General features: G+C 49.9%; 1 protein-coding gene across 13 annotated transcripts in view; it reads right to left on the reverse strand.

Annotated features, from left to right (window-relative positions):
* Positions 1-1,577: 1,577 nt before the first annotated feature.
* Positions 1,578-16,794, reverse strand: part of HUWE1 (HECT, UBA and WWE domain containing E3 ubiquitin protein ligase 1) — a 140,881-nt gene continuing 125,664 nt past the window's right edge. For 12 of the 13 annotated variants that reach the window (XM_084870976.1, XM_084870972.1, XM_084870971.1 and 9 more), the window contains 20 exons: positions 16,455-16,743; positions 16,214-16,316; positions 14,806-15,349; positions 13,760-14,363; positions 12,899-13,014; positions 12,632-12,788; positions 11,400-11,532; positions 10,950-11,152; positions 10,234-10,361; positions 8,479-8,575; positions 7,224-7,373; positions 6,593-6,838; positions 6,186-6,303; positions 5,681-5,821; positions 4,536-4,823; positions 4,322-4,427; positions 3,627-3,744; positions 3,276-3,457; positions 2,826-3,016; positions 1,578-2,224 (listed from right to left, as the gene is read on the reverse strand). In XM_084870976.1, the coding sequence (XP_084727102.1) occupies positions 2,122-2,224; positions 2,826-3,016; positions 3,276-3,457; positions 3,627-3,744; positions 4,322-4,427; positions 4,536-4,823; positions 5,681-5,821; positions 6,186-6,303; positions 6,593-6,838; positions 7,224-7,373; positions 8,479-8,575; positions 10,234-10,361; positions 10,950-11,152; positions 11,400-11,532; positions 12,632-12,788; positions 12,899-13,014; positions 13,760-14,363; positions 14,806-15,349; positions 16,214-16,316; positions 16,455-16,743 (4,017 nt within the window). In that variant the 3' untranslated portion in view covers positions 1,578-2,121. The remainder of the gene's footprint in view (positions 2,225-2,825; positions 3,017-3,275; positions 3,458-3,626; positions 3,745-4,321; positions 4,428-4,535; positions 4,824-5,680; positions 5,822-6,185; positions 6,304-6,592; positions 6,839-7,223; positions 7,374-8,478; positions 8,576-10,233; positions 10,362-10,949; positions 11,153-11,399; positions 11,533-12,631; positions 12,789-12,898; positions 13,015-13,759; positions 14,364-14,805; positions 15,350-16,213; positions 16,317-16,454; positions 16,744-16,794) is intronic. The other variant, XM_084870974.1, reaches the window with a different exon arrangement.

Raw genomic sequence — 16,794 nt, forward strand, 5'->3', positions numbered from 1 at the left:
ATCAGAATCGAACCCGGGACCCTTCAGTCCCCAAGCCGACGCTCTATCCATTGAGCCAAACAGGTCTCGGCAAATTTTAAATATGCCTCATACTTTTTGCTTACCATTGGGATTATGCATGTTGATACATGCCATACATTTTAATGTTGTTTAGGATCCCACTGTATGATTTTATTACAATTTATTTATACCTGTTGGACAATAAATGTTTACTAGTATTTTGTTCATTATAACCAAGCTGCTTGCTGGACTGTTTTAAGTTCTAGCAACTTCTCTTGGTTTAGCATAGTCAAGTTATACTTGTTTTCCTGCTTTACTTCATGGTTAGGACTAGCAGAACAGTGCTAACGTGATAACTGGCAACCTAGGCTTCTGGCATGATGTTGGCTTTTGGTCCGAGATTACCTTAAGGTAGTGTCTCTACCTTTAAGTTGCTAGCAATAGTTGAGTGTTAGCAAGTGTTTTGTATCTTTTTGATAGGATCTTTCTCATTTCACATTGAGGGGATTAATATTACACCATATGCACATCCCAAAGGCAAATCATATTTGGTCAAGCTAGGTTTTTGTAGTATGCCATTGAGTTACTTTTATTTCCTTCAGGGTTATTTCACCTGTATGGCCAGCTTCTACACCCAACTCCCAACCCTTTTCAAATTTAAATGTGAGAGCTTTATTCTACTTTGATTTCCCAAAGAACCACTTCTTAAGTTGATGGATCCCAAGTCCACTGACAATGGAGTCTTCACTGATCTTCACTGATCCCCCTTCCTACATTAGTCGCAGAGCCGACCAGTCTCTTCCCCTTGACTGGACGCTCAGTAGCAGGGACAGGGTTGAGTTATCTATCTTTTCTGTCATCAGCAGGGCCAGACAAGTTTGAATTTTGAAAAACAGGGAGAGAAATGTCCAGTAGCCATTTGCATCGGGACCAAAGGTATAGGTTAAGAACACACACTGCTTTCCTAGATCCACTTTGGGACATGGCCAAGGGGAAAACCTTTATGCAGAGCCTCAGAAAATGAGAAAAACCACACAAAGCAAGCACCACTTGGGGGTTATTTTTCTAACTAAACCTTTATTTTTTTTCTTTGGAGGCTGGAACCAAAGTCCTTAGATTGGTTTTAAGGGTTGTATGGAATAAAAACCACAAGAGACTATCGAGTGATCTGTGAACAGACTGGCAGACAGGCAGACAACAAAACCAAAACAAAAGGATGGTAAGACTGTTTCCCTAGAGAGCTTGTCCACTATTTGAAATTGGTTAAAACCAAACAGATGAAATAAAAATTCTAGGTTGAGCCGGACTTAAGACTGTCGTAAAGGCTCACCAAAGACGGTGAGTTCTACCGGTTTGTTCCTCTCAAGCATGATGCTCTGTCCCACTCCCAAGCGTGGGTCCCATTCTTAAAACACACGCGCCAGCTCCTGGCGGCTGCGTCTCTCTCCCGACTACAGGAAAACCAACTTTGGAGGAGGATACACCGCGGTGACGGCAGAGACGGTTTCTGGAGCGTCCATCTGGATCTTTTCTCCAGATGTCTAGCACGTGCTCGAGGGCCGTTTTTCTCTTTTAAGTTTGAAAAAAACTCCATTGTGAAAAGTGAGTTATGAAGAGTGCTCTTTATTTGAAACCTCCACAACACAGACGCCAATCTTGTCTCGCATTGAATCATTAGCTGTGCACATCAACACATTCCAAGCACAAATTAAGAAATGCAAACAGAACAAAAAAATATATATATATATAATTTTTCCCCTATCCAAAGGTTTCAAGTCTCAATGCAGCAAATCCTTCTGAACACAGACTCTGAGGAGCACACTGTTCAAACAGTTGGGACGAACAGGTCCCTGCAAAGGCTACTGCCTTTAAACACATGGGCTGGGAGCATGGACGGCATGGAATGGGGAGAGGAGGTGAGAAAAGGGGCGGGAGGAAAGAATGAGCAGGAGGAAGGGCACAGGTATGCACTGGAGAAGGCTGGGGCAGCTGGGACACACACATGGTGAGTTGGTGGATTTCATTTATTGGTATCAACATTTCCTTTCCCGTTCATTTTGTTTTCATCCCCCCCTTCCCAGGTCCAACAACGGTAGAAAAACCCCACAGTCAGGGGGCTCACTAGGCCAGCCCAAAGCCTTCAGAGCACTCCTGGATGGCCAATAGTAGCATGTGGCGGAGCTTCTCAAAGCTCTCATAGGCAGGCAGGTCCAGCTGATTGAAACTGGGGAAAGAAGAAAGATGAGTTCCCAATGAAAGATGGCAGCCAAACCCCCATGTCCCCGTGATGCCCACGTGACCCCTCCCCGAGGGAACCTATTCCCTGCCTCTTGTGGACTCCCCATTTTGCCCTAGCCTGGGCTGCCCTCCTCTAACCGGCCCCGTTACTGGCCACCAGGCACCTAAAACGTAGACCTGACCCTGTTGCTTAAACACCATGGTTTTGTCTATGGCTAACGTGCAAGCTCCAAGGAGGCATTTGGGGTCACTGGTGATCAGACCCCTGCTGAGTTCTTTAGCTTTGTGCTCCCCGCAACTCTAACTCCGTGCTCCAGCCACACTGAGCCCTGGGATACACTGTGGTCTCATTTGGTGGGGATTCTCTGCACTGTCTCCCCAGCCACACTGAGCCTGGGATACACTGTCTCTCCAGCCCCATTGAGTCTGGGCCAGCTTCTCATCTCAGACACCAGCCTCTCCAAAAACCCACCAAATGGGAGCTGCCCCAGGGGCAGGGCAGCCAGAGGCAGACCAAAGCTCCCAACCTTGAGTAGGGCCCAACGTTGGCATATATGCAAGCTTCATCTGAATGCTTCTCTCCTTACCATGTGTGAGCTGAAGGCAGGCGATCTGTGGACCTGTCATCTCGATGAATCTGAAACTTCTGAATTCCATTCATGCCTTCGAGGGCAGCAAAGCCCTGCAGGGGTACCTTGGAAGTACCCGTGACAAACTGGAGGAACTTGGCACGGTCAGCTTGGTCAAAAGAACGCAATGCTCTCCAGAACCACTGAATCTGTAGGAAGGGACACAAGCAGCCAGTGTTAGACAGAGAGCTCCTGGAAAAGAGGGGGGATGGGACTTGGAATCTAGGCAGTCTCTCCTGGAAGATGGGCTTCAGTTCGTTCACAGGATGAGCAAAAACATCACCTAAACATGTGACCCAGAGAATGAAGAGTTACACATAGGTAAGTGGTCAGTACTGCTTTCTCTGGTGCCACACAAACTAGCACTGCTCAGGGGTGGAGGGGTGGGCAATGCCCGCAGCGGCTCACCTGAATAGAGTTGGATTGGTATTTGTGGTATTCAGTGTTGGATTTCAAATCATCAATGTCGATTGTAGGCAGTCCTGATATGAGCAGCTCTAACTCCTGCTCAGTGAAGATGGAAATGAGGCGCTTCGGAATGATCTCATAGAAGCCTTCTAAGAAAGCCGCCAGCTGTTTGCGGATGGCTCCTGGAGAGAGAACCAACAACCATGTGACATCTGAACCCACACAAGTGTCAGAGTCAGAAATCTCCCCAGTCTAGCCCATGCTGCTACTAGGAAGCTCACTGGCCTGCCTGCCTGGCCTGCCACTGTCTTTCTGGGCCCCCATGAGGGTAGAGGAAAGGAAATATTTTACCTGTCATTCTCATCTGGCACACCAGGTGTACATACTCCTTCTTATTCTCCTCTGTGACCAAGATGTTGGCCCCATTGGGTTTGAGGTCGCGAACTTCACAGACTCCAAACTCTTGGACCTAGAATACCCAAGACATCAATCATATAGATGTACCGGGCTTGGTATAGGATGGGGTTTATATAGGTGCCTGGGAACACACCCTAAATTCTTTGCTGTGTCCTGGGCAGAGAGACGAAAAAGGTCATAAAAAACAGTGACTTTTCTCATGAGGTCATAACTTCCAACAGGAAAAGGCCAAGGAAAAAAGGGTATGGCTAATATATGTAACAACATAACACAATCTTTACAAAAACAATTTGGCGGAAGAGTGACCTCAAAAATTTGTTTTCACTTGTATAATTTTTCTACAGTGAACTACTTTTGGGAATGGAGAGTAACTGGAGGAACACATTGTTTTCTATGAGGGGGAAACCGGGAAACGGTCTGGATTGTTTTACAAATTCTGGTTTTTCTGTTAGTGATGTCTCATACAAATACCCAGTGCCCTCTGCCCGATGGGAAATGGGGCATGGGACTTTAAGAAGTCAAGATACTTCCTTAAAACCATGAGGTTATCCAATGCCCAGTCAAGGGTGATCCGAAATAGGTTTCCTAGACGAGCTGGGATGTGCTGCAGGCAGGATTCCCTGACCTACCTCAGTGCTGAAGGTAAGGTCATAGCCTAGAGTGGAAACGTCGTTTTCCAGCAGATAGACCAGGCCTTGGTAGAAGTGGTAATCTTCGCTTTCCATATCCGTATACCTAGAAGAACACAATCAGACAGGGTCATGGGATGGGGTGGAGGAGGGGCAGCGTAGGGGCAGGACACAGATAAAGGACCCGGTTCCTAGGGCTGTGCCACATCCTCACCTGACAGACTTGCCCAAGATGTGTTTGTAGAAGGAGCGAGTGAAGTAGCACTCCAGCAGGCGGTTGTCATATACAGCTTTGGCCACAATACGTCCAACAAACTTAAAGTAGCTGAGGTGGTTGGGGTTGCAGTGGGAGGATGGGTTGATGGTGTAGGTGACCCGGTCTCCAGGTGAGGTACGGAACAAGGCATACATAGGGTTAAACATCTCGCGAGAGATGATCATATACCACTCCCGCAGGAGCCCTCCAGCATCCTGCCCTTCTTCGCCTTCAAACACTATATACCTGCGCGAGAGAGGGAGAAATGGTGTTCAGAAAGCCCAGGACAGCCGCTCGCTTACACAGCATGACCCAGGGGAACGAGTGACCGCAGCAGTGGCTGGAGAGTGTAAGGTCCCGGGACAGGGTGCCAGCTGGGGCATTATTGATGGATACCTTGAAGTGCCAGTAAAGGCTGCCCAATATTCCAGAAAACACCAATGGGAATGGTGAGAGGGGCCTAAATGAGGCCTCACTTAGTTAGGGGAAGCAGGGAGTGGCCAGGTGGTGCCAGAGAAGAGAGTGTGCACCAAGTCCAATGTCAGTGAGGATTTGGGAGTGGAAGAGCAGGGCCCGGTCTGTCTCAGAAGCCTCCATGACTTCCCGTGTGATGGCAGGGATAGCAAGCCCAAGCCACAAGGGAGAGGAGGCATCACTCCTGAGTTTAGGAGCACCTGAGCTGCTCCCATAGGCCTGTCATCTCACGGCTCCCGTGACATCTGGCATAACAAGCTGCCAACCTCCTCTTGGTGGCTTCACATCACCAGTGAGCGGTATCTCCCTAGCCCGAGGTAACATTTGCTCAGTAGGCATGTTCCACTGTAACAATGGGAAAACTCCCTCTGCCGGGCCATCAGGTCTATTTTTATAAATGCCGGAGACTCTTCTGACGGGGAATTGTCGGGCAGCACAGCCCAAGGGACAGCAGCAGATCGGTCTTATGAGACCAGGCCAGGGAGATGGGGGAGGCAGCGCAGTGTGCTGACATCAGCTGGATCCCAAAGGGATCCGCCTCCCTATGTCCCTCCGCACATCGGGGGCCTGAGTAAGCCTTCACTACGGCGGCAGCCTGGCCCCTGCTCTTCTCTGCTCTGGGCTCTTACAATCGATTCTTCATTTCTTCAGGGGATTTCCGATGCAGCTCCCGGTACGAGTCTTCAAACACATGATCACGGCGGACATGCACAGCCATGTCCTCCTTCCGGAGCCCTTCGTCCAAGCGCTCCAGCTCCTGGCGGAAATATCTGGAGGGGGGTAGGAAAAGAAGGAAAACAGGATTGGGGGTGGCAGAGCAAATTTCTGTTTCCTCATCAGAATGAAGACTCACCAAGATGTTTTCCCTGTCCTCCAATTACTGATTCCTGCTCCTCAACTGCTCCCCTGGGGAACGCCCAGTCGTTGGGAGGGACAGGTCATTCACTACCAACTCCCGTTTCCCCATCTCCACCAAGTAAGGCCCCGCAGACTGTAGCAAGTGAGCATGTAGGTGCACAGGGAGGAAGAGCAGGGGAGAGAGTGCTCAGGAGGCCTCCTGCACCCCCTGTGCATGATGGCTACTTGCAAACTACTCGGAGAGTTCCCGCCCCCACTGACATCCAGGGCACATACTTGCGCTTGACATCGAAGTCGAGGACACGGATGTAGTCTACCAGGACAGCGAAGGGCCCGTCGGCGAGGTGGGTAGTGGACTGCCGTAGGATTTGGTTTAACACAGTGCGGTGAGTCTCTGAGGGGAGAGAGGACAGTGGGAATCATGAAGACTGGATGACAGCCAGCCAGCCAGTAGGTATTTCTTGTTTCAAGGAAAAAAGGTAATGCGACACATAAGTGCTACCAGACAGGCCCTCCCTCACTGGCCTCACTTTCTCTCTCTCTCTCTCTCTCTCTCTCTCTCTCTCTCTCTCTCTCACACACACACACACACACACACACACACACACACACACACACACCCAGCTAAGGATACAATGTATCTCAGAGCCCTCCATATTTGAGGGCCTAACAGTTCCCCGTACCTGCAAAACGAAGGAACTTCTGCGTGTCGGGGGGCAGGCTTGAGGAGATGTGCATAGACGAGGGCTCCCGGGAGAAGAACGGGTCAAGGGAGGAAGGAGTGGCCGGAGTCAAGGGGGCCGGGGAGAGGGGAGGCGGCTCATCCTTGATGTGCGCCAGCTGGCTCTCACGGGTGTCCCGCACAGGGGGCTTGCTCTCCCGCTCTGTGGCGTGGACCAGAAAGAAGGCCTCCACAGCAGGCTGCAGCACTATTGGTAGCAATGACAGGGAGATGACATTTTTACAAACCTCTTCTTTATACATCGTCTAGTTACAAAAACCCAACATGGAAGACATAATGGAAACCTGCAGGAGAAATGTAAGGGTAGAATAAAAGAGTGAAGCCGAAGAGCACACCCGAGTTTCCTTGATACCAAAGAAAAACGGCCAACCAGCTGTATAGATCCCCTGGTCTAAAAAGTAAAGACACCAGCCACAGAAAGAGAGAACATTTCCCCCCTAACATTTAAAACAAAAAACACTTTCCTTTGAATCCTCATCAGAGACAGAGAAAGGGGGTGACGTGGAAGGGAGAAAAGTAAGCGGCTGAAGGGGCCCCAGAGCAGGTTAGTGGCCCCTCAAGCCACCGCTCACCTAGCACCGCATGCTGGTCATGAGACTCCTCCAGTTCCTTTAGACACTCGCCCAGCATGTCCCACAGCTCGTCCAAGCTCAACTGTTCGCTGAGCAGGGGTAAGTCAGGTGGCCGCTCCTCCTTCTCCCCCTGCGAGTTTCCGTCCGAGCCTACAAGGCACACACAGGAGTCAGAAGGCCTCTGAGCTTGGCCCTTCATTTCCATTTCCCCACACCAAGCACGCAGACCAAGAAGACTGGCCACTGGCCACAGCGGTGGTTCTCAACCTTCCTGATGCCAGACCCTTTAATGCAGTTGCTCATGTTGTAGTGACCCCAACCATTAAGTTATTTTTGTTAAAATTCAAAACGAATTTTGCTATTGTTATGAATCGTAATGTAAATATCTTGTGTTTTCTGATGATCTTAGGCGACACTGCCAGCGGTTCTCAACCTGTAGAGCCTAAGACCATCGGAAAACACAGATGTAAGTTCTACCAAACAATGCTGGTCTACTTACTGCCTCATTAATTCTCAGAGTAATGATCTAATATAGCTTTAAAAAAAAAAAAAAAGGTCCCACGAAGTATTCATGTACAATTAGTTTTGAGAAATGCTGTAATAAGAGCATCCACTGTGTGCCAGGTCTGCTCTAACAATATATATACATATTAGCTCATTTAATCCTAACTATGAACATCCTTATTTTAAAGAATAAAATGGAAACAAAGAGAAGTTTGCCTCAGGTCTCACCCAGAGCTAGTAAATGGGGAAGCCAAAATTCAAATACATCCTATCTCCATGCATATCATACCATAGTTTCTTTTTAAAAAAGTATTTAAAAAATATATTTTTATTGATTTCAGAGAGGAAGGGAGGAGAGAGAAATATCAATGATGGGAGAATCATTGATCGGCTGCCTCCTGCACACCCCACACTGGGGATCGAGCCCACAATCAAGCATATGCCCTGACTGGGAATCGAACCACGACTTCCTGGTTCACGGATCGACACTCAACCACTGAGCCACACCAGCTAGGCTATCCTAGTTTCTTTACTACAGGAATTGCAACACGTATTGTGAATCCGAGATGACGGTGAGGCGATTACGGCTAGTGATCCTGGTTGGTAACTGCCTATCAGCAGGTACAGAAAACAGTGTTTGTTCGAATGAATAGGAAACACTGAGCATGCATTTTGTCGAGCGGGACCTCCGGCGACATTCCATGAAGACTGACTTCTTTTTCCTGGGCTGGAAACGAGAAGCAGTACTGACCAGTGGACTGAGTGTCCTGCGTACTGGGAGATGGCTGGTCCACGTCCATGGGTGACTCCTCCCTCCGGACAGAACCTTCTGACTGGCTTGACTCCGACTGGATAAAAGGGAGACAAAGTCACTTAAAAGGTGCAGCTATGCATTCTTCAGGGACAGGCTAAGGTTGGTCCTACCACTTCTCATGCCATAGGCTTAGAAAGAAGCTTCCTTTATCAGGCCAGGAAAGTAGATCTCGAGGACAAAATAATGGCCTTCCCACCTCCTTTGCTGTCCTCCACCCTGAGCTAGCCAGCTCCCTCCATGGATGCCTGCCTGCGTTGCCTCAGTTCCATTCTGGACCTATGTGTAGTCATAGACTAGCCTCTTGGATACAGACTTAAGATTTCTTCTTGGGACACTTTACATGTGAACATAAATATAAAGCTCGGATGGGCAGAAGGGCTTTGTTCACAAAAGGTAAAATAAGCCTGGCCAGAGTGGCTCAGTGGTTCAGCATTGACCTATGAACCAGGAGGTCACGGTTCAATTCCCGGTCAGGGCACATGCCTGGGTTGTGGGCTCCATCCCGTGTGGAACATGTAGGAGGCAGCCAATCAGTGATTCTGTCATGGATGTTTCTCTCTCCCTCTCCCTTCCTCTCTGGAATCAATTAAAATAATATTTTTAAAAAATGTATTTTATTGATTTTTTACAGAGAGGAAGGGTGGGATAGAGAGCTAGAAACATAGACGAGAGAGAAACATTGATAAGCCGCCTCCCACACACCCCCCACAGGGGATGTGCCCGCAACCAAGGTACATGCCCTTGATCGAACCTGGGACCCTTCGGTCTGCAGGCCGACGCTCTATCCACTGAGCCAAACCGGTTTCGGCTAAAAAAATATTTTTTAAAAAGGTAAAATAATAGGGGAATTAGTGTGATTATTTAAAAAGACAACATCGGCGTTATCACGTGTGGGAAAAGGGTTGGGCAGAAAAAATACTCCAGAATAACAGCTCTCTATTATTTTCCCTTTCTACCCTGCTTGAGTCAAGGCCCTCAAGTTCTAGGCTGTTCCCAGCATGTTCACTGAACTCATATTGTATAACAGTATTTATATAAAGGAACACCAGGCCGCAGGATACCTTTTACCCTGCATTCGGGGAAGGTGACTTGCATGTTGCAAGGACAGAAAAAGAGTGCCACAGCATACATACACGATGCCAGGCCTCTCCTGTAGCCACTCTGTGCTGGGATCCCACCCGTGAGCTCACTGCCTGGGAACCTGAAGGTTTTCTCCTAAAAGGGCCCGAGGGCCTAAGTGCCAGGGGAACATGGAGGGCAGAGGCAGAGGCAGAGGTCAGGGTGGAGGGATCAGCTGTAGCCAGAGGTGGCCACATAGGATGTGGACCAAGCTTGGGGGACTTCCAGGGGCAGGATTCCTGAGATGTCTCTGCTGTACCTGAATTGTTCCACGAAACTGAAAAAGCTTCATCCCACATCCCCTCAGAACCCAGACATTTAGCATTATGCAGTTTGCAAAAGCGCCACTGTTGACGGGATAGCTGGGAGTGGGGTATGATGGCCAAGCTTTAAAACCAAACCAAACCAAACCAAACCAAACCAACGAACAAACAGTAAAGGAAACAACAAAAAAGTAACTCTGTTGTCCAGAGCATTTAAATAGCAAACTCAATGCAAAAGCATACAAGGGCAGTGAAACCCCGTTGGTGGGGGAGAGACAAATGAATGAGGGGCCACAGGCACCATGCTAACCGTTGCTGCTTGTTGCTGTCTCCGCGCCCTCTGACCCTCACGTACCATTTGTATAATGGCATCAGCCTCAGCCTCCAGCTGCCGAACAGCTGCCTGGATGCTGCTAGCTGAGCCTAACCCGGAGGAACCTGGGAGAAAGAGAGAAGGCAAGCTATAAAACGTCAAAAGAGGGATGCCCAATGCTCTCCCATCTCCTGGGCTGCCACAGGGCATCTTGCTGAAGTCTGAGCTTTAGCTCAGACAGCTGCAGAGTGCTCAGCATTAGGCACTAAGGGCTACTGTTACAGACAAGGGCAGTGTACACGGTGCTAGGCGGATGGAGGTAGCAGGTGAGAGGGTTCTGTGGGACAGGAGGAAAGAGATAGGGTTTGGCAGGCCATGGTTGAAGCAACATGGCTGCAATGCGTTAGTTAGGAGTGATCAAGGAAACAGAAAAGGCACACTCAGTGAGTTAATTCTTGTTCGGCAAAAGATCCGCCCTCGATTTCTTTGCCAGATTTCCACTCCCCCTGAATTCCTACTTGCACTAATGCATTTCCTATGCAGGCAGCTTGAGGGAGATACAGAATGCAGCCATCAACATGTTAAGAAAGAATCATCACTTCCCTTGGGAAAGGTGAAACAGGAAGGAGACATGACATTAAGTCCTGCCCTCCGGGGACTCTGGGTTCTCCACCACCAACCCTGCCCCTCAACTGGACACTCCAATTCCATACCTAGCCTGCCTGTCTGCTTGGCTTTCTTGTTAGCTCGGCGCGTGTCGTCCCGCAGCTGGATGATGACCTGCAGTACTCTCAAGAAGAACTTCTGGGTAGATGTCTTGGATGTCAACATGGACATAGAAGGCAGCTGGAGCTCCCGGCCACCCAGAGGTCGCTTCTGAGATGCCACAATTACCACATTCTCAGCCATGTCAAACCTGGATAGTGTAGAGGTGGCTTGCGAATGCTGACAGCACCAAAGCACACACACTCAGAGCAAGCAGGGCCTCCTGGCATCACCAGAGGAGTAAGAAATCTCACGAGGAAAAAACCGGGCCAAACGTGTCAAGGACAGGTAAGGAAATCTGCCCCCGGGGGCAGGGGGACCACCAGGAAATCAGCAAGAGCCACCTTCCAGCACGTCCCAGATTCCAGTCCCACCGCAGGACAGGCAGCGGCACCCACCTGCTCTGCATTTTGCCTTTGAGCTTTGTGGTCTGTGGCTGCTCCTCGGGAAGGCCATCGGGGGAGAGGGTCTCGCACTGGGCTCGCCGCTGCTGCTCCAGGTTGTATTCCCGGAGCTCAGCCAGAAGGGTACCTGGGGAGGGGGGAGGAATGAGAAAGTGTTCAGACTTGCCCAGCGAAGCAGCCGAAAGCCAAACTTTACCATGAAACCTGCCCAGGGTACTCTTTTTGCTCAACTACAGAGGACCTGAGGTGAGCAGGAATTTTGCTTTATGCATCTTGTTATGCGAGCTCTGGATCAATCACCCAGGGACCACTAATTTACCTGGTCTCAAGACTCTGCGTGAAGCACAGCTCAGTGTAAAGAGGAAGATTATCTGTTTTTCAGCCTGTATACCTCTTGAATGTCTGAGGTTTTTGTGGTGACCTCAGGCAAGTTGCTTACCCATCTTAATACAACTAATACTGCCTAACCTCACAAGGCCGCTTTGAGAATTAGCGGTGCATGTGTAGTAGAGGGCCGAAATATTCCCTGGTCCATGGGCATTGAATAAATTGCAGCAGTCAAGACAGGTCAGAGGCCTCTTAGAGATGAGCCTTATAATTCTCAGTAGTAAAGAATGCCCTGGGTCATATAGTCCAATCAACTCTCTTATCACCTTAGCAGGCAGCTGATATCGAGGGAGGCCCATGACTGGGATGGAGGTGGAAGAGAGCAGAGAGAGACTTCTGTAAGAAAAATCTGGCTCTATTCGTTGATTCAATCTCTTCACCACCCTGGATTTTAGTTTCCTTTCTGGCAAAATTCAAAGGAAAACAACTAAAACTAGGTAATGTACGAGTGGTCTTAGGATTTTTGTACCTTCAAAACTGCACCAAGGCAGAGGGTATTATTGTGACTTTCAACTCATGAGCCTGATCACAGTGCAGGCACATCTCTGAGCTGGCAAAAGCTGCCTCAGCAGGCTCGCCAGAGGGCTCTTAATGGAGAAACAAAAGGGCATTGCCAGTCCCACACATGCTCAATTGCCCTAAGCATGGATTACCTGCCACGTGCCAGGTACTGGGGGAGAGAGAAGCCCAGCCTGGCTCTTTTAGAACTGAGCAGAAGGACGTAGATGACAACCAGTACTATCATAGATATGGCAGAAGAGAGCATGGTGCTGTGCCATAGAAGCGCAGGACTTCGATTCAGCTTAGAGGTTTAGGGAAGGCTTCAATGCCGTTATTACCTATCTGTTTACAAAGGGTGTAACCCAGGTGGCGGGCTCCATTCAGTAGCAGCTTGAGAACAGTGTCCCGAGTCCCAGGGTCCCCTCGAGAGAGCTGCAGTAGCACGTTAGCTGCATCCTCAAGGCCTTCTTCAGAACACGAGTGGGATGTCAACACCTGGGAGAAAGAAAGGAGAAAGGTGAGCCCCAATTTGAGAACTAAAACCTTATCCACCCCATCTACCCTTTCTCCCCAAACCCTGGGAGACAGCAAGAGTTTGGACTCACCTCCACAGAGAGTTGTAGTTGGTTTTCAGTGAGGCCCGAAGACACCATCTTAAAGTCGGCAGTGCCAATACCCGCATCAACCCCCTTTGCGGGAGATTTGCTGGACTTAGTAGTAGCTTTGAGAAAATAGACGGAACACTGTTGTAAGCCTCTGAGACTCACATGCCGAAGACTTAAAAGCGGCAGAAACAAGGAGTCACACTGAACTGCCCAGGACTTCAAAATGGAAACAGTGAAAATGAAGATCCACCCACCAAGCCTAATGACTTAAGATGCCAAGCACTCTTATGACTGTATCTTCTAAAGTGACAAAGAATCCCAGATGTTTCTCTCAACTGTTGCCCTACTAACAAAATCCCCTCTTCAAAACCTACTTCTTCACATCATTCTCACTAGTCTGCTGTAGTGTTCACTCCCTTCCTGGAACAGCCTAGCTATTCTATTCTACTCCGGTTCACACTGTATTCTGCTTGCTCTTGAATCTTCCCTCTGAGAACTAACTCCCTCAACCATGCTAGAAAAGGCTGGGAGTTCTTTGAAGACGGGAACCTTCTCTCTCTCCTCCGTTTGTTTGCTGCTTACCTAGGAGAAGCCACATTCAATGAATGGCTGCTGGTCCTCAAAGGAACGCGCGTGCGCACGCGTGTGTGTGTGTGTGTCTGGGAGAGGGAGAAGAAGGTGTGTGTGGGAAGAGGAGGGGAGGACCAGAGAGAGAACTGAGACTAATGAAGGTGAGAATGAACACATTTAGGTCTCACAAGCACAAACCAAGCCGATCACTCTCTTAGGGAGGACTAACTGGATGGGGAGTGGGAGGCAAGGTGGTATACACGCCCCACCCCAGCCTCCAACCACACTCACCTGAAACAGTAGTGGTAGCAGTCGTGGGAGTAGTCACTGTGGTCGAAGCAGCTATGGTAATGGTAGAAATGGCCGTGGCAGTAACCAGGCCTGGAGCAGATGTGACAGGGGTGGTGGCAGCAGGGGGAGTGGGCGCGTTGGAGGCGACAGTGGTAGTGGTGGTAGACGTGGTTGAGGTGGCTGCAGTAGTGGAGGAAGTACCGCTGCCAGAGTTAGCCTGTGTTTCTGACACTTTGTTTTCTGGGAGAGCAATTGAGATGAGAGAAAGGAGCCTGAGGAGTTTCTCGGTTAAGAGAGAGCTCCGGCGGATGACTGGGTGTGACAACATGTTCATGAGCTGCCCTAGCGGAGAGGCCTCCAGGCTGTACGGAGAGGTCTCCCCCTCGTTCCCAGTGCTCACTGGCACCGACTTCACGGAGTTCTTGCCTTTTCGGCTAACATTCATGTTGTCCAGTTTCACCAGTAAGTCCCAGAAGTCTGTGCAAATGCCACTGCCGGAGGACTGCGAAGAGCACGGGCTGCAGGCCTGCTTACCGCCCCTTTCCCGATCGCTCTCACAGTTTGTTTCTTTGGTCCGCTGCTGTGTGAAGTGGCTGGGAAACACCTGCAGGAACAGAAAAACAAGCTTGGTCCAGGGGTCTACACAGGAAGCGTGGCTTCCTGACAAGGAATGACACCTGGTTCTGAGGCTCGCCACTCCTTTGGATAGCTCTGGTAAGACAGGAGAGGTGCCAGACAGTTTTATCCAACTGAGGGCAAAGCAGCCTAGAAAGAAACAGGGGCTGTGTAGGGAGAGAAGATTAGTAAACTTTTAGAGCATCGGCCTCTGTACTTATAAATAAAATGGGAGGACACTTACACTGCCTTGTGAAATTAAAAGACATTATATATCAGTTATTTCCTGGACAACTGCCCAGAAACAATCCAGACTTCAGCAGTAACAGCTAAGAAAGACCTGCCAGCTCCCTCAGGGTTCAGATTTCCCCCAGGCTGTGGCTACCATCCCTATTCCAGCCCCAGGAGGAGGGTTCCCTCAGGCTCCTCACCTTGGCCAACTGAATGAGTGTGTCCAGAACGTGTCTGCAGACAACGGGAGCAGCCTGGGGGTGGATGTGGACAGTAGAGCCACTACTTGCGTGCTTCTCAGTATGTTTGCGCCCACCTGAACGCTGGATCTGGAATATGTTAGTCCTGCAGCCCAGGGCTGCATCCATGGATACTGAGAGCCAGGAAAGCTGGTTGGAGCTCTTCGACTCCATCTTGTGCAGCAGGTCCAGGGGCCGGTTTTCATGGCTGCCGGACCCACAGCTCTTGCTTGACTTCTTGCCCTTTTCCTCGCTTGAGAGCTTGGGTGTTTCGATGCACAGCTCACTCTCGCTGCTGCGCTGCAGGATGGACAGCAGGCTGCGTATGACCCAGTGACGGGTCTGGGCATGGTAGCAGAGGTTCCTCAGTACTCGGTGCAGACGGCTAGTATTTAGCTTTGGTTCATCCACAAAGAGCAGGACCAGGAGACAAGACAGGGCCTCGTGGTCCAGGAGGAGCCGTCCTCTGAGGCGGAGCAGAGTGTCCACGTTACTACCAGAAGGCCTGGAACAGAGCATGGTTTCTGGGTTAACACTTCACCAATTTCCTCAAGGGGCTGCCTGCAAAGACTAAAGAATCGCCCATTTTCGAGATAAACAACAAGAGGCTCCAACAGGCTAGTGACTTGTCCTATATCCCACAACGACTGAGAAGAGAGCAGGGGTTCTGTATTATCAATCGGTAAAATCAGACTGCAAAGTCTTAGGAGATGATACTTTTTCCACCTTCTCTAGACCACCAGAGGGCTGCCTGCTGTCTATGTGGGAACTGATCACTCCCCTCCCATTGGAATCCACTCTACCTTAGCCTGGTTAATAATGTACTCCCTTCTCCTGCCACAGCCTGGACACTACCACTTCAAAGGGAAGTGGCTCATCGTTTTACTCTCTGCGTGGGGGGCAGGTGACTTTTGCTGTTACCATCACAGCCAGTGCCAGCCGCCTTACTTTGTGAGTAAGGTCTCTACTAGCTACACTCAACTAAGAGTATGGCTTTATGAAGGGGGAGTCCAAGCTCTGGCTCCTCCACTCATTTAAGGAAATACCCTAGGGCAGTGATCAGCATACGCATTAGTCAATAAAACCAAATATCAACACTACAATGATTGAAGTTTCTTTGGAGAGCCACATTTTTTTAAAACTTAAATTTCTTCTAACGCCACTTCTTCAAAATAGACTCGCCCAGGTCGTGGTATTTTGTGGAAGAGCCACCCTCAAGGGGCCAAAGAGCCGCATGTGGCTCGCGAGCCGCAGTTTGCTGATCACGGCCCTCGGGAGATCATCCAGCCTCTCCACTTACATATTAAGCGAGTTGGAGCAGTTGTAGATGTGAGAGGTGGTACGGCAAGGTGAGAAAAGACAAAAGTACCTGTTATGGCTGCCGCTACCCCCCATCTGGAAGGTACCACCTCTCTGCACCGCAAGGCGAGTGTACTGGACCCCACGGTTGCCACTCAGACGACTGGTGAAAGCTGGCAGGAAAGAAAAGGCAATTGAAATTGGGAAGAAGGGTGGTGAGCTAGGTCTAGGTAACGCAAAGGCAAAGAACTGAACCCTCATGTGGCCAGAGTTCGACATTCCAGAGCCCTCCCACTGCCTCCTCTCCATACCAGGGCTTCGGAGGATAGCAGAGAGAGCAGAGGTGCTGCTGTGACCAAAGAGCCGCTCGTGCATGAGCTGCCGCTGTCGGGCTTCCTGCTCTCGCCTCAGAGCTTGAGCCTCAGCTGCAATATCCGGCGGCATTACAGCCAACACGCTGTCCTCCATGTCCTCCAAGACACTCCGGCGCAGGTCCGAGGGCAAAGTCTGTATGAAGGTCACAGGGTCCATGGGGGTGTCCGAGCTGGCATTCTGTGCTAGTTCCCGTCGCTGTTGCTCAGCCCTCTGCTGTGCCAGCACCTATTGGAGTAGAAATAGTCAGTGGGGTTGAGGGTGGGGATAGCTATGGCC

Source organism: Pipistrellus hanaki, assembly GCF_964339955.1.
Source record: "Pipistrellus hanaki genome assembly, chromosome: X".
Taxonomy (NCBI): Eukaryota; Metazoa; Chordata; class Mammalia; order Chiroptera; family Vespertilionidae; genus Pipistrellus; species Pipistrellus hanaki.